At 42.3% G+C, this 14262-nt stretch overlaps 6 protein-coding genes across 9 annotated transcripts; 3 read left to right on the forward strand and 3 right to left on the reverse strand.

The window, feature by feature from the left end:
• Positions 1-2280, forward strand: LOC111594961. The gene is made up of 4 exons (XM_023308460.2): positions 1-660; positions 736-835; positions 1292-1511; positions 1573-2280. The coding sequence occupies exons 1-4, from the start codon at positions 185-187 to the stop codon at positions 1833-1835; spliced, it is 1059 nt and encodes a 352-aa protein (XP_023164228.2). The 5' UTR covers positions 1-184; the 3' UTR covers positions 1836-2280.
• On the reverse strand, positions 2015-4193 carry LOC111594959 (isocitrate dehydrogenase [NAD] subunit beta, mitochondrial). 2 transcript variants are annotated; one of them, XM_023308458.2, is made up of 7 exons: positions 4132-4193; positions 3979-4069; positions 3756-3803; positions 3604-3696; positions 3422-3538; positions 2779-3360; positions 2015-2710 (listed from the first exon to the last, which is right to left on the reverse strand). In XM_023308458.2, the coding sequence occupies exons 2-7, from the start codon at positions 4018-4020 to the stop codon at positions 2480-2482; spliced, it is 1113 nt and encodes a 370-aa protein (XP_023164226.1). In that variant the 5' UTR covers positions 4021-4069; positions 4132-4193; the 3' UTR covers positions 2015-2479. The 2 variants fall into 2 exon arrangements, with proteins under 2 accessions (XP_023164226.1, XP_023164225.1); XM_023308457.2 differs by having other exon boundaries at positions 3979-4148.
• Positions 4194-5254: 1061 nt separating this feature from the next.
• LOC111594960 (translin-associated protein X) lies at positions 5255-6428 on the reverse strand. The gene is made up of 2 exons (XM_023308459.2): positions 5610-6428; positions 5255-5533 (listed from the first exon to the last, which is right to left on the reverse strand). The coding sequence occupies exons 1-2, from the start codon at positions 6311-6313 to the stop codon at positions 5353-5355; spliced, it is 885 nt and encodes a 294-aa protein (XP_023164227.1). The 5' UTR covers positions 6314-6428; the 3' UTR covers positions 5255-5352.
• Positions 6429-6500: 72 nt separating this feature from the next.
• LOC111594958 (conserved oligomeric Golgi complex subunit 2) lies at positions 6501-8979 on the forward strand. Its single transcript, XM_023308456.2, has 4 exons — positions 6501-6688; positions 6745-7815; positions 7878-8563; positions 8627-8979. The coding sequence occupies exons 1-4, from the start codon at positions 6602-6604 to the stop codon at positions 8901-8903; spliced, it is 2121 nt and encodes a 706-aa protein (XP_023164224.2). The 5' UTR covers positions 6501-6601; the 3' UTR covers positions 8904-8979.
• A 126-nt stretch (positions 8980-9105) lies between these two features.
• LOC111594967 (3-hydroxyisobutyryl-CoA hydrolase, mitochondrial) lies at positions 9106-11197 on the reverse strand. Of its 3 annotated transcripts, none has more exons than XM_023308466.2 (4): positions 10840-11197; positions 9879-10775; positions 9385-9656; positions 9107-9169 (listed from the first exon to the last, which is right to left on the reverse strand). In XM_023308466.2, exons 1-4 carry the CDS (start codon positions 10840-10842, stop codon positions 9163-9165), a joined length of 1179 nt encoding a protein of 392 aa, XP_023164234.2. In that variant the 5' UTR covers positions 10843-11197; the 3' UTR covers positions 9107-9162. The 3 variants fall into 3 exon arrangements, 2 of the variants coding, with proteins under 2 accessions (XP_023164235.2, XP_023164234.2); XR_002751161.2 differs by having other exon boundaries at positions 9151-9169; positions 9249-9656; positions 10840-11194; XM_023308467.2 differs by having other exon boundaries at positions 9106-9656; positions 10840-11194.
• A 227-nt stretch (positions 11198-11424) lies between these two features.
• On the forward strand, positions 11425-14110 carry LOC111594962 (cysteine protease ATG4C). Its single transcript, XM_023308461.2, has 6 exons — positions 11425-11617; positions 11788-12769; positions 12829-13024; positions 13100-13176; positions 13229-13698; positions 13756-14110. Exons 2-6 carry the CDS (start codon positions 11788-11790, stop codon positions 14065-14067), a joined length of 2037 nt encoding a protein of 678 aa, XP_023164229.2. The 5' UTR covers positions 11425-11617; the 3' UTR covers positions 14068-14110.
• Positions 14111-14262: the final 152 nt, after the last annotated feature.

The raw sequence follows: 14262 nt of genomic DNA on the forward strand, positions 1-14262 counted from the left end.
GAGAAGTTTGGAACAGATTCGTAGTAGGCTTTGTAAATTAGCGAAATCATTAAATTTCACATCGTAATCTTAAGCAGATAACTTAAATTCTCTGTAACGTAATTTAAAAAAATAAAAAACAATCATTTGGATAACACAATAAGTAAGGCAATAGAATATTGAAAAAAAAAAGAAAACAGAAAATATGGCCTCAAAACGTTTAAAATGTGATCTCAGTCCTGAGCTAACGACCTGCCTAAAACTTAAGGAAAATGTCCGTCCCGATTGTTGTCCCATCATCGAACGCATACCTTACGACGCGGAATGTTTCCTTAAGGACATAAGTAAAGAGCTGAACAAACTGTACGATCGTCACGAACGCCGGTTTACAAAACGCAAACGTATTATGGAGCTGGCGGTACCTAGGCAACCCCAATGTCGTCACCTGCCTAAATGTCCCTGTCCATTCAAGAAGACTATCGAAATCGTACCGGCCGAAATGCCCATGCATACACGCACCGATCAACTGGCACTGCCGCCGGTCAGGCGCTTGCTGCATCGACGAGCCGACGCTAAAGCGAACGGTGATCTGATTGGCGAGGGCATCATTAATCGCTTGTTACGCTACAGTTACTTATCATTGTACAGTCGATTGAGCAACGTACAGCCGTTGGAGAAACCGTGAGCAACTCAAATTTACATCGCACATTAGCAAAATCTAATTCAATTAATAATTTTACCTCATATTGAAAATAGCGTGAAAAAGAAAAAGTTGACGGAGAAGCAAATGAAATTGCGCGAGTTGCATATCAAAAAACTGGCTAAGCCAATAAAGGAGATAACCCCACCACCACCGGTCAGTCGGAGAGATAAGCATATATCAGATATCAAATATCAGATATCAAATATCAGCTATCAACTATCAGATATATATAAAATAATGTCCTTGAATGTATTCTTATACCTATTGCATCTCCTTGTAGAGTTGTAGTCATATAATTCTCAAATGGTTATAGCTTAAGGCAGATTTGTGTAGATGAGCAGTGCTCTTGGACTATAGAGCATATAGCTTTTTCTGATTCTATCCTATATACATGTATGTAACTCAGTCTGAATTTATAGAGATAATGCTCTTCTGCTGAAGCAACAGCAAAATTTGAAGATCCAACTTTAAAAACTGTTTAAAAATATAGTCGGTCCTACCCATTTGCTACAGATCAAGCCAAAAGTTATAGCTCTTTGATCAGTGATCGATTTCAATCCACATATTAGATACAACCCCTTAGACAACTCTCTAATATTTGCCTTGCAGGATCGGAAGAAGGGTCAAGTAGATCAGCGGCGTCTTAAGAAACTGGCGCGCCCCAAGTTATATATGGAGGACATCAAGGCTGAATGGGAATTCACACCTAGCATGCGCGACTACAAAGCAACGGATCGTGTTAAGAATTTAGCTGAACCGGTAAATCGACCCAATGTGCACACCAATGAAAATCCCGAGAAGGTCTCACCCAATGCACTCAAATACAAACGTAAGTTCACATATTCAATATGTATATATATATATATAACTATGTCTGATGTCAAATTCAGCGAGCGATCGCATTAAGGAGATGTCACAACCGCTGGCTAAGCACGAAGCCAATTTGGGTCCGGCCGATCTCAAGGACGATCCGTTTTCTATTTCACCAAACGCCTTAAAATACAAGATATCATCACGCATGAAGGAGCTGGCGGAGCCAAAGGAGTTCGAGAACACGCATATCAGAGAGAATCCTTTTGCCATCTCGCCTGCGGCACTAAAAGCGAAGGCCTCACCGCGACTTATAGAATTGGCCAAGCCCAAGGGATCATAGCACTAAAATTTTTCAGACACTTTCAGCACATTTTGGAATTTTCGTTTGGGTTTCCGTGGTTTTTGTAATAAACTGTAATATGTAGAATATTTTCCGTAAATCAAGCTTTTCCATTACCATTCAGGAATATATAGATTTATATATAATTTAGACGTAGCAATAATTGAAGACAATTTGGATTGATTTGGTTTTATTTTCTGCATCGTGGCTTTCGCTCCACATCGATTTAGTTTTTAATAAAATAATTTTAATTTTTGTTTTTGCTTGTCATAATATTAATGCTGGTTGAAAACATTCGAATCCAATTTGGATTGTTTTTCTAATAATCACAAAATAAAACAATACGGCCAATTTGTAAAACTAAAAATCGTCGGGTAAATGAATACGGGTGAAAGGGGTAGGGGGCGAGGTAATTGTTCTAAACATAAATATTCGCCAGAAATAATACTCAAAGAATTTAAATGTGGAGGGAGAGAGGGTAAAATCATACTGAAAATCAACCAAATATCAGAAATAATGTTTAACATTTCAATAACTTGGCTAATAACTGAAAAGTTTGGTATCTATGCATGCATATAATCCTGGGGGCAGCCACAGCCAAATGTTGCGGCCAGTTGACGAGCTGAATTCGGGTCGTGAACGATCTAGTGCAGATTGGCAATAATGGCGCGGGTAAAGTCCTGTGTAGTAGACTGTCCACCCAAGTCTTTGGTGCGTACCTTGCCGTCCTTAAGCACTTGGTTAATGGCATTCTGTATAACTTCGCTGTAAGTTGGCAAATTGATGTGACGCAACATTTTTGTGCCGCACATTAACATTGCCGTTGGGTTCGCAACATTCTTGCCCACGGCCTGAGCAAAGATATGGCGTGCACCCTGTAAAAGAAATGGAAAATAGTATTGAGATGCTGTCTTAACAATTTGTGTGCTAAGTCTTTTCTTACCGGCTCGAAGACCACCGCATCGGCGGAGTATGAAGCACCAGCAACGACACCAGCGCCGCCGACCAGGCCAGAGGCCAAATTGTCTACAATGGCACCATACAGATTCGGAGTGACCATCACATCGAACTGATTGGGATTGGATACCATTTGCATGGTTGTATTGTCCACAATCATTTTATCGAGTTCGATACGTGGATAAAGTTTCGAGACCTCCTCGCATGACTTCAGGAACAGGCCATCCCCAAGCTTCATAATGTTGGCCTTGTGCACAGCTGTGACCTTCTTGCGGTTATTCTTGGTGGCATAATCGAAGGCAAACTTGGCAATACGCATCGATTTCTTAGCGGTTACAATTTTCAAGCACTCCACAATGCCGGGTACCGACTCATGTTCCAGGGCAGAATACTCACCCTCCGTCTGTTCACGGATGATGACCGTATCGATGTTGTCATGGCGTGTCTTGACGCCTGGCAAGCTGCGAACATGCACCACGTTGGCATACAAATCAAGCTCTGTGCGGAGCTTCATGTTAAGTGTCTGCAGTTCACCCTCATTGCTGTAATCGGGTGTAGCCAAAATACCCTATATATTATTCAATTGTAAGAGATTAGAATCAATCTGTATGAAGCAGCACGTAACTGACCTTAATGCAAACTTTGTTTTTCCGAATGGAGGCGACAACATCTTCAAGTTTGGCGCTTAGTACAGGATTGATTTCCGATAAAAAGAACGCTTCAAAGTCAACGGGAACATTTGCTGCCTGTACGTAATAAGATGTTATTTTTACAATTAGCTAATATGGCATTTCCTACTAGGGTCTCTTACCTTGAAAACCTCTTGCAGTGAATAGACCAATTCGGGTCCGACACCATCACCAGGCACTAAAGTGCAAGTGGTTCTATTTGCATTATAGCACTCCTATAAACATCGTAATCATTATACAAATTTCCAAAAGGCAATTCCATTTAAATACCCACCGCACCATTGACCGCTGCTGACACATGCAATGCGCGCACTGCGGCTGCCTATAATATAAGTAAATAATAATAGTTAGTAATTAAGTTTTGCCTTCGAGGATGTTAACCTCAAAAAAAAATGGCATCAGCACTGGTATTGGCTCCAAGTGCGACGGCAGCGGCTGCTGCAAAGAACTTGGCAAGTGTTTATGTAAGCACTTGGCAACCTCTCTTTGACGATTACCTGAAAGAAAGTGCGTCCTACGGTTTTAGCCAGCATCGACATCTTGCTTGTTCGTTACACTGTTGTGTTTATTACTGATAAACAAATGGACCTAAATGTAGAAATGTTAAAATTAATAATTTTGATTTGCGAAATTTTTGATTGGAAACCAACTGAACAGCTGACTAGGGATGCTATAAAATATCGAAAATCACATGTTCTCAGTTTCGATAAATATGCATACATTTTTGATTTCGTTGCCCGACAAAAATTAGCAGATTGAAAGCGTTGAATATAGTGTTGATCAAGTAATCGATTGCAATTTATAGATAGTAACTATTGAATCGCTCACTAAGTAATTTCGTTTTATGCCATCAGCTGATCTTATTGAACTTCCCGCTTAACCGCTTTGCCGTTATAAATTTCAACAGCTGATATAGTAAAGCTTATTTGTAAAAAATTTTGTTGGATTTTGTGAAATAGTTTTCATTTGGTGCCCTATTGAAGATGGAAGATCAAAAACAACATTTTCGGCATATTTTACTGTTTTACTACCGAAAGGCCAAAAATGCAGTTAAAGCAAGGCAAAAATTATGCGATAGGTTGTTTACAACAATGTAAAGCGCAAGAGATCATGGTCTAAAAAGGATGAACCAGCTCAAACCACATCAAAAAGATTATGTTGTCCGTTTGTAGGGATTTCAAGGGGATTGTTTATTTTCAGCTTTTGCCGGACAACACAACAATTAATTCTGAAATTTATTGCAATCAACTAGACAAACTAAGTGATGCACTCAAAGAAAAGAGACCAGAAGTAGTCAATAGAAAAGATGTAGTGTTCCACCAGGATAATGCGAGATCCCATACAAGTTTGATAACTCCCAAAAGCTATTGCAGCTTGAATGGGATGTGCTACCACACCCAACATATTCTCCAGACTTGGCACCTTCGGAATATTACTTGTTCCGGTCTCTGCAGAATTTTTTGGATGGTACAACCTTCACCTCAAATCAGGACGTAAACAACCACTTGAACCAGTTTTTTGCCAGCAAAGATAAAAAATTTTATGAGCTTGGAATAAATCTCTTGCCCGAAAGATGGCATAAGATGACATAATTTCATAAAATGTTTTATAAAATAAAAAAAAAAACGAAATTAGTTAACAATCGAACATATTTCCCACTGAATTAAATAACAATTATAAGCAGCAATCGATGAAGTTTAGAGATGATAGCAAAATCGCTAACGTAAATGAAATTTAAACATTTGCCGCACCTAATAAATTTCCAACTTGCATACAATTATAGCAATTTACGTGTTTTTCTGTTATATATTTTAAAATGAATAATAACATACATTTTGCTCATGAACTTTGAATGTTTTGAATATGCTATTTTAAAAGAAGCCTTCATCGGCATCGTCTGCTGGCTTTTGATCAAAACTAGCGCATTTAGCTGCCTCGCCGCCGCGCACCTTCACATTGTAGCAAACATTTTCGGCCTTCAGCATGCTCTGCCGCATTGTCGTTATTTTGCGCCACAATTCACGGGCACGCTGACAATTCAAACTGATATACCTGCGATATATAAGAAAACAGACATTAATTTGCGTTATTCACAGTTTCCATAACATGCACCCTGTGGTTGACGCACCCTGTGTAAAACTGCTGCAGTGCTTTGCAGGTCTCCATGCAGGTGTCTGTGTCCCCGCTGCCCAGGGAGTTGATGCAACGACGCATCAGTTCGCCCGTCAAATCCGAAACACCCAAAACGTACTCAGTAGGATCGACGTAAAACTGGAATTTTTCTACAGTATTGCCAGCTGTCTGTTCACCGTCTGTGGGCGAGTCTCCCACGTCTGGTACGGGTTTCTCTTTCTCAGCTTCGACTTCATATTGCATGATCGACTGCAAAGCTGACCAGTCTGATATTGACTTCGAGTTCTCACCGCTCTCCTCGTTGCACAAATATTCCATATAGGTATACGCCTCAATGAACTCCTGCAGGCCAGGCGAGTATGCGGCACGAAATTGAAAAACATCCTGATTGCGCAGCTCCAAAGCAATAGCACGGAAATTTACGTCGATAAGCTTGGTCAAACGTTGTTGAGCTTCTTCGAGCACTTTGGCCTTGTTCTGCTTGCGCGCATCAATGGAATGCAAGAAAAATATAATGCGCTTCGATTCGATTGTAATGTCACGGCTTAGTTTAAGAATCCGCTCATGGCGATCGTGTTTGGCGTCCAATTCACTGGCATAGTTGCGAAACGCTTGCACAACGGGATTCTGTTCATCCAGTTGGGGCTGACGTTTTCGCGCCGCATTATTATTGTTGCGATAACCTGTATTTTTCGGCATACTTGTAATTTGTTTATTTGTAAATAAAGCCGGCGAATGATACGTCTATATGCAATATAGCGTTGCCACCTGTTTGTCATTAATGGTAGTTGCCACTTGGCATGTTTATTCTGTATCCTCATAAGCAGCTCACTTTTAGTCCATTTTTATGATAAGTGGCAGCACCACATATTTATCGAAACTTGCCTATCGATTGACAAGCCAGATGTAGCAGTCAGCTGCTGCTTTTAGTTCGTGGCAATTGTTTTTAAAATTGTTTTAATTTTATAATAAAAGCTTGAATCGACAATGCATGAGCCGGCAAGAAGGCCATCGGTGGCCGGTGGCACTAGCACTGCTGAAAAGCTTTGCTTTGATAAAAATGAGTTCATGAAGGTTGGTATTTAAAACATTCGTTAAAAATGGCATCTTAAGTACGTTGTGTTTAATAGGAAAACTTCTCCGTGGATGAGTTTCTACACAAGAATCGGAACGCGCCTAGCCTGGAGCAGTTGCGCGATAACTTGGGCCTCTACCTAAAAGGCCTACGCGCTGCCATGATCGATCTTATCAATGAGGACTACGCGGATTTTGTCAATTTAAGCGCCAACCTAGTTGGTCTGGACCAAACCATCGATACCATACAACGTCCGTTGGAGCAGTTTCGTACAGAAATCGAAGGCATACATAGCCTAATCGAAGAGAATGTGCTTGAGCTGCGCGGTCAGCTCGAGGAAAAGCGGCAATTGCGTGAATATCAACGCAGTTTGCAAAGCCTTAAAAAAGTATACGAGATCATGGACAAGTTGCAGGAGCTGATTGGGAACAAGCTGAGCGGCGAGGAACCTGGCCAAGCTGTTGACTTGGAGCGGGCCGCACTTGATTTGATACAGTTGAGATTTCATGAGAAACACTGCGATATGCAGCTTGGAAATCTACACAGAGCCACAATTCAGCAACTGGAGGAGCAAGTGCATCAGGAATTACGTCGTTTCCTATACACATCATTGCAGCAGGCAAAGAACGGTGCATCCGAGCACTTGGAGCGCTGTCTACGCATATACATCACACTCGATGCCTGTGACCGAGCGGAGCGCGCTTTTCGTGAAGATATTGTTGCACCCTATATGAGTGCCATCATTGGCGAGCAGCAACTGCAAAATTCGCCACAGGGATTGGCTGGGATTTACAGCAAAGTATTAAATTTTATATCGCTGCATATGGCGGATTTGTTGCGTCTAACGCTCTACTCGGATAAGCTAAACGGCTTCAACTTTGTGGTCAATAGCTTTTGGTCCGATGTTGAGATGCGTCTGGAGCTGCATATGAATTCAATATTTGCACCAGGCAATTCGGAGGTGTTCTATGTGAAATACAAATGCACACGTGATTTTCTATCCAAAATTGAGGAGTTGCTGACGAGCAGTGGTGAAAAGGTAGTCGCTTCCTTTCGCCATCACAATCAAACCAAAAGCTTCGAGGCGCGTTGGAATCTGCCTGTCTACTTCCAAATATGCTTTCAGGTATGTTATGTATTTTATAATTTACCGAGAGTGATATTTAAATGGTGTCCTCTAAATTGCAGGAAATCGCGGGAAAATTCGAGGCACAACTGGAGCCCCTGCTAAACGATGATTCGCTGCAAGCTCAGCCGGAGTTGGATGCCTATCATTTAGCGCCCTTCAATGGTGCCAAACAGGCTTTGACCCGCTGCTGGTCCGAGGGTGTTTATTTGCCGGAAGTGTTTGCCAAATTCTACAAACTCAATGTTCAAATCGTTTTACGCTTGTCGCGCTGGATCCGAGATGTCATCAAGGATGCCAAGAGCACAAGCTATTCGAAGCCGTACACTCGAAATCAATTACTAATTGCTTTGTATTCGGACACGCGCAAACTGGAATCGTATTTGCCGCAGCTGCAGCAACTCATCGTAGAATCGGCACCCAAAGCCAAGAATATTACATTGTTCACCAATGTTTTGAGTAAATCCATAGCCGACTTAGCTGATACACTAAGCCTGCATTTGGCCAATATACAGGACACATTAAAGCAGCTGCTAATCACGGAATGCGGAGCAGATAATGTGCGGCAAGTCAACGATCTGCCACGTTTGTATCGCAAGACCAATCGTGAGGTGCCGACGCGTTGTTCAAGTTACGTGGAGCAAATGCTGCGACCACTCAAAGCATTTGCCTCCCAAAACGAGAACCAGCTGGGCGCGCTGGTGGTGGAGCAGATACTGGCCGAGGTTGCCAGCAATATAACCAAGGCGTAAGTTAAGGAAACGACTCTCGATTGTGTGGCTATTATATTTGTATTTCTCTTAACCGGCAGCTACTTTAATGTGGTTAGTGAGGTGCTGACATCTGTGCAGAAAACCGAAGAATCTTTACGTCGTCTGCGCAATCTGAAGAGCGGCGGTGCATCTCATCCACAAGGCAGTGTAAGCACATCCACTGGTGTATCAGATGACGATAAGATACGCCTGCAGCTGCGCGTTGACGTGGCCGCATGGACTCTGGAACTGAACAAGTTAAACTTTACACCCAAACAAATAGACAAACTGCTGGAACTCTCAAACATGGTGGAGGAGAGCATAAAGCCCAGATAAATCAAACAAAATCGTCTTTGAAAATATATACATTCTTCAATTTATTTAATGTTAACCGAATGCTAATGTTTCTTTAGGCACAATATTTGTAATATATATTTATAAAATTGTATATAAATATATATATATATATATATATATATATATATATATATATATATATATATATATATATATATATATATATATATATATATGTTATATGTGTATCGTATATAAATGCATCAAATTTCACGTATATCTGTCTGTTGGCCTTGATTTAGTCGCTGTTTGGAGTAGAGATAAAAGAGATTACACATCTATCAAAGATTTATCATGCAGGTCTATATAAAATGCATGCTCAACTGTATAATAAATTGAAATTGTTTATGCATTAGCAATTGTAGAATGCAGGGCAGAATGAACAGAGGAAGACATTGGGATAACTCAAGCAGAAATTGCGTGCTAGTAAAGATTAAGCAAGCAGCAACAGCTTAATTACAGTTTGAGCTCCTCGGTGTCGGGCAACTTTTTGAAGAACCATTGCAAGTGGTCCTCGGTGACCTCGGCCAGCGTAGATGGCTGCCATTTGGGCTTCTGATCCTTGTCGATGAGCAGAGCACGCACACCCTCCTTAAAGTCAGCGCGTGGCTCCAAGTGACGCACAGCCAGACGATACTCCATGATCAAGCATTGGGCCAGCGACAGTTGTGATCCAAGCTCCAGCTGACGGAATGTTACCTTCAGCGACGTGGGAGATACTTTGCAAAGGATCTATAAATAAATTAATTAAATGGGCTTTTAGCAGCACTCGTTAATTTATATGCAAAAACGTGGCATCAGCCACGAGGTGCTAATTGAATATTTCTTTCTATATATATCAAGCCACACTCGCCTATGTATTACATAATACTGTTTAAATATTTATGCGTAACATACGTCAATTAGCGTTGGATCGGACGACTCTTATCACCTATTTATGTGCTAAACACTGACCTCCAACTGTTTCTTAGCCCAATCACTGTCATCGGTCTGCAAACTCTCGAGTATGCCCTCTACGGAGCTGGCCGAGAAGTGCTTGTTGATCTGCTCCAGTACGGGCGCCAATGAGAATGGCTTCTCTGGCTGTGATTGGAACTTTTCCAGTATGTCAGGCACATCATCGGCATCCGGACAGTTGAGCAGCGCTGTTTCCAATTCAGGAATTTTGCTGCTTTCGCAGTAGTGCGTGGCAATGCCGGCATGGTAGACATCGCCGCCACGTAACCGATGGCCCGTCAAGCCCAAGTAGATGCCCAGTTTGCCTTGCAGGCGTGGCAGAAAGTATGAGCCTCCCACGTCCGGAAACAGGCCAATGGCCGTCTCGGGCATAGCAAAAAGCGTACGATCGGTGGCTACACGATATTTACCATGGACACTAAGACCCACTCCACCGCCCATTGTAATGCCATCGATGATGGCAATGTAGGGTATCTTGTAGTTGCCAATCAGCGCATTCGTTGTATACTCTTCACGGAAGAAGCTCTTCGATTCGTCCGTTGGACCTGCATCCACCAAGGCACGCACATCACCGCCCGCACAGAATGCCTTCTCCCCGGTGCCCTTGATAATCATCAAGGATTTGGATTTTTCACATTTTTTCAAATGTTTGTAAATCTTGCGCACCATCTCCAAATTGATGGCATTTAGGGCTTTGGGCCTGTTTATAATGATCATGCCCTTGTTAGATGACTCCGTGGCCAGCACGGAGGATGAGGAGAGGCGCGTGGAATTTGCCATCGGCATGTTAATTGTTGTTATGTCTGTTATTCTCGCACCGGCAGCGCAGAGCAATGGCAATTGGGCGTAGGTACGATGACCAAGAGTGTAGGCTAACCTTTGAATTGGATTTTGCTGTGGCGCATTTTAGTCAGAATCGAATTAGAAATTTTATTATGTGTTCATTTGCATTATTTACCATTTTGAAACTAGAACTTTTTTATTTTTCTTTTGCCCCTCCGCACAGCGAGTTGCGCAATAACAAACAGTCAATTCTTGCAGTGTTGCCGTACGTAGCGATAAACGTTTAGAACAATTGCTGTGAATTTTTGCGTCTTTTAATTCAATTTAAAGCGAATTGTGATCCGTAGTTATCCAACCGCAGAATAATTACAATTGCGCTGTATTTATACTAGTTGCAGCATTAAATAGAATGGTAATAAAAAATAGAGTTGCAACAATTAATTGTGGGTGGCAACTCTGTAGCTAAACGGAACAATGCAAAGCGCATATAAAACGTTTATGCCATGATTGTAATTGATGTAATTGTTAACGTAATGTTTGTTTTGTGCAAGTAAAAAATTGTTTGTGTATGTAAATATGAGAAAATATTAGAGGACATATTGTTTATTTTAATATATTTAATGTATTATATACAAATTTTGAAAAACTTATCAATATTGGAAAAGAATCAGAAGTATATCAAAATTATACGTTGTTAAATAATTATTGAAATGGTATTTAAGCATATGTTTCTGCTTGCTAAAACTTTAAGTTATAACAAAACAATCACTAAAATCGAGAGCTGATAAAACGTAATCAGCGAATATTTTTATTGATTGTGATTTCGTATGCACAATATAAACGTAAACAAGTGCTTATCGTGTTTGGCGTGCGTATAAACCTATGAATACGGGTACTAGCACGCAGAAAACTAAAGCTTAACTTTATCATTCTCATATTTAAACAAATAAACGGTGAGTAAATATCGGTAATCAGCACCACAAGGCAGCAGAATGCTTATGATTCAGTGGTATAAGAGCCAGCGAGTGGCTCACATTGAATTGTCTGTGCGATGCCATTGTTTTTTAAGTTATCGAAAATACGTACAAAGCGCCGTCGCTCATCCGTTTCCAAATCTAAACAGATGAACTATGATGCACTGCTCTCTCAGTTGACCGATGACAAGCTGGTAATCTACGATAGCAGTGGCCAAGTTGGTAGTGGTGCCACTGCCACCGCCGCCTCTCTTGTCGAGAGCAATATCCAGGATGGCGCCATCGAGGAGGAGCAAGCAGCGCCCATACAAACAATACACCATGCAGCACTGGTTGCGGGAACGACTGCTGCGTCAGCAACGACACCTGCAACAAGTGCAAACGTCAACCCGAAATTCGAAAATGCTGCGACAGCGACACCACAGCGCAAAATTTCGACGTCATCACGTTTCATGAATGCGTTTACTCAGCTTTATAGCGGCAATAGCAGCAATAGCAACATCAACAGCAACAATAACGGTAATAGCAACCTCCACAGCGCTGGTCACGTGGAACTGCATAACGATGATCCGGATTTGGCGGCCAATCGTACACCGACCAAGGGCATGGAGTCCAAACTGGTGGCCATGTGGCACAATGTCAAGTATGGCTGGACGGGCAAAATGCGACAGACAAGCTTCTCCAAGGAGCAGCCTGTTTGGTTACTTGGACGTTGCTATCATAGACGTTACACGCCGCCTGTCAGCATGGAGAACTCCACCACAGAGCTTACCAGTGGTCCTGATACCACGCCGGATAATGCCACATCGGCGTTTGATAGCATGCAAGCAACAACAACAACTGCGTCGTCCTCCATTTATCCCTCCATCAATCCGCTGCAAATCGATGAGATTGTTGTGCCCCAAGAGCTGGGCATGGATGCGGCCGAGAATCAAATGACCGAAAGTCCGTGGGAGGAGGGCATTGAGGGTTTTCGTCGTGATTTCTACAGCCGCATCTGGATGACCTATCGCCGCGAATTTCCCATTATGAATGGCTCCAACTACACCTCGGATTGTGGATGGGGCTGTATGCTGCGAAGCGGCCAAATGCTGTTGGCTCAGGGTCTCATCTGTCATTTTTTGGGTCGCAGTAAGTAGGAGTCGGCTGCTACAGTAAACACTGCTATAATGTTCTTTGTCTTGTGACAGGCTGGCGCTACGATGCAGAATCACAGCTGCATTCCACATACGAGGATAATATGCATAAGAAGATCATTAAGTGGTTCAATGACAGCTCCTCAAAGAGCAGTCCCTTTTCCATACATGCCCTGGTGCGTCTCGGCGAGCAGCTGGGCAAGAAGCCAGGCGATTGGTATGGTCCCGCCTCGGTCTCCTATTTACTAAAGTAAGTGCCAAGCTCAAATTGCAGCAATATCTCAGCAAAATCTCATTAATCCTCTGTTCCACTTATTAAACATAGACACGCCTTAGAGCATGCCGCTCGAGAAAATGCCGACTTTGACAATATAAGTGTATACGTGGCTAAGGATTGCACCAGTAAGATATAGTCCACGCACTTTGTACGCTTTATTAATTGCTGCCTTTACAGTTTACATGCAAGACATTGAGGAACAGTGCAGCATACCTGAGCCGGCTCCCAAGCCACACGTGCCTTGGCAGCAAGCTAAACGCTCGACCAGCGATGCACCCAAGGCTGACCAGCATTGGAAATCTTTGATTGTCTTAATACCGCTACGGCTGGGCACTGACAAACTGAATCCCGTTTATGCGCACTGCCTGAAGCTCTTGCTCAGCACAGAGTACTGCCTGGGCATTATTGGTGGTAAGCCCAAACATTCGCTGTACTTTGTGGGCTTCCAGGAGGACAAATTGATACATCTGGATCCGCATTACTGCCAGGAAATGGTGGACGTTAATCAAGAGTCCTTCCCCATGCATTCGTTTCACTGTAAATCGCCAAGAAAATTGAAATCCAGCAAGATGGATCCGAGCTGTTGTATTGGTTTCTATTGTGCTACCAAAACGGATTTCGATAGCTTTGTGGAGAGTGTGCAATTGGTGAGTAGAATAGTCACTAGCTAGGAGTCAATATTTATTCTTTCATATATTTTTCAGTATTTGCATCCCATGCGTTGCGCCTCTGGCGTTACCCAGGACAAATCAACGGCACCAACATCCCAATTCCAATCTCAATCCCAGCATCCGCCGCAAGCCGAGCTGCCCGAAATGAATTATCCGCTGTTCACGTTCTCGCGTGGTCGCTGCCTGGATCATGCGCGCGATGAGATGAGCGATTCGCTCTACAAGCCGCTCATAAGGCAAGTGGCCGCTTTAACCCAAGAACTGGAAGGTACTGCCCCACAACAGCTGCATAGCTACGAACATGATCCGGATGATAGTGAAAGCGAGGAGTTTGTGCTGCTTTAAGCCAGTCCTTTGATACACATATATTATATGCATATAGAAATAAGTCTAGAATGCCCTCTCTATTTCTTCCCCGTACCCTGATGCGCAGCCTTATTAACTGTGTGAACTGTGTTATATTGTTTTCATTTCTTTTTTATTATTATGATTATGATTATGATTATGATTATCTATTATAATTTTGCGCTTATTGTTAGG

This window comes from Drosophila hydei, unplaced genomic scaffold (assembly GCF_003285905.1).
Source record: "Drosophila hydei strain 15085-1641.00,03,60 unplaced genomic scaffold, DhydRS2 tig00000290-arrow-arrow-pilon, whole genome shotgun sequence".
NCBI classification, from domain to species: domain Eukaryota; kingdom Metazoa; phylum Arthropoda; class Insecta; order Diptera; family Drosophilidae; genus Drosophila; species Drosophila hydei.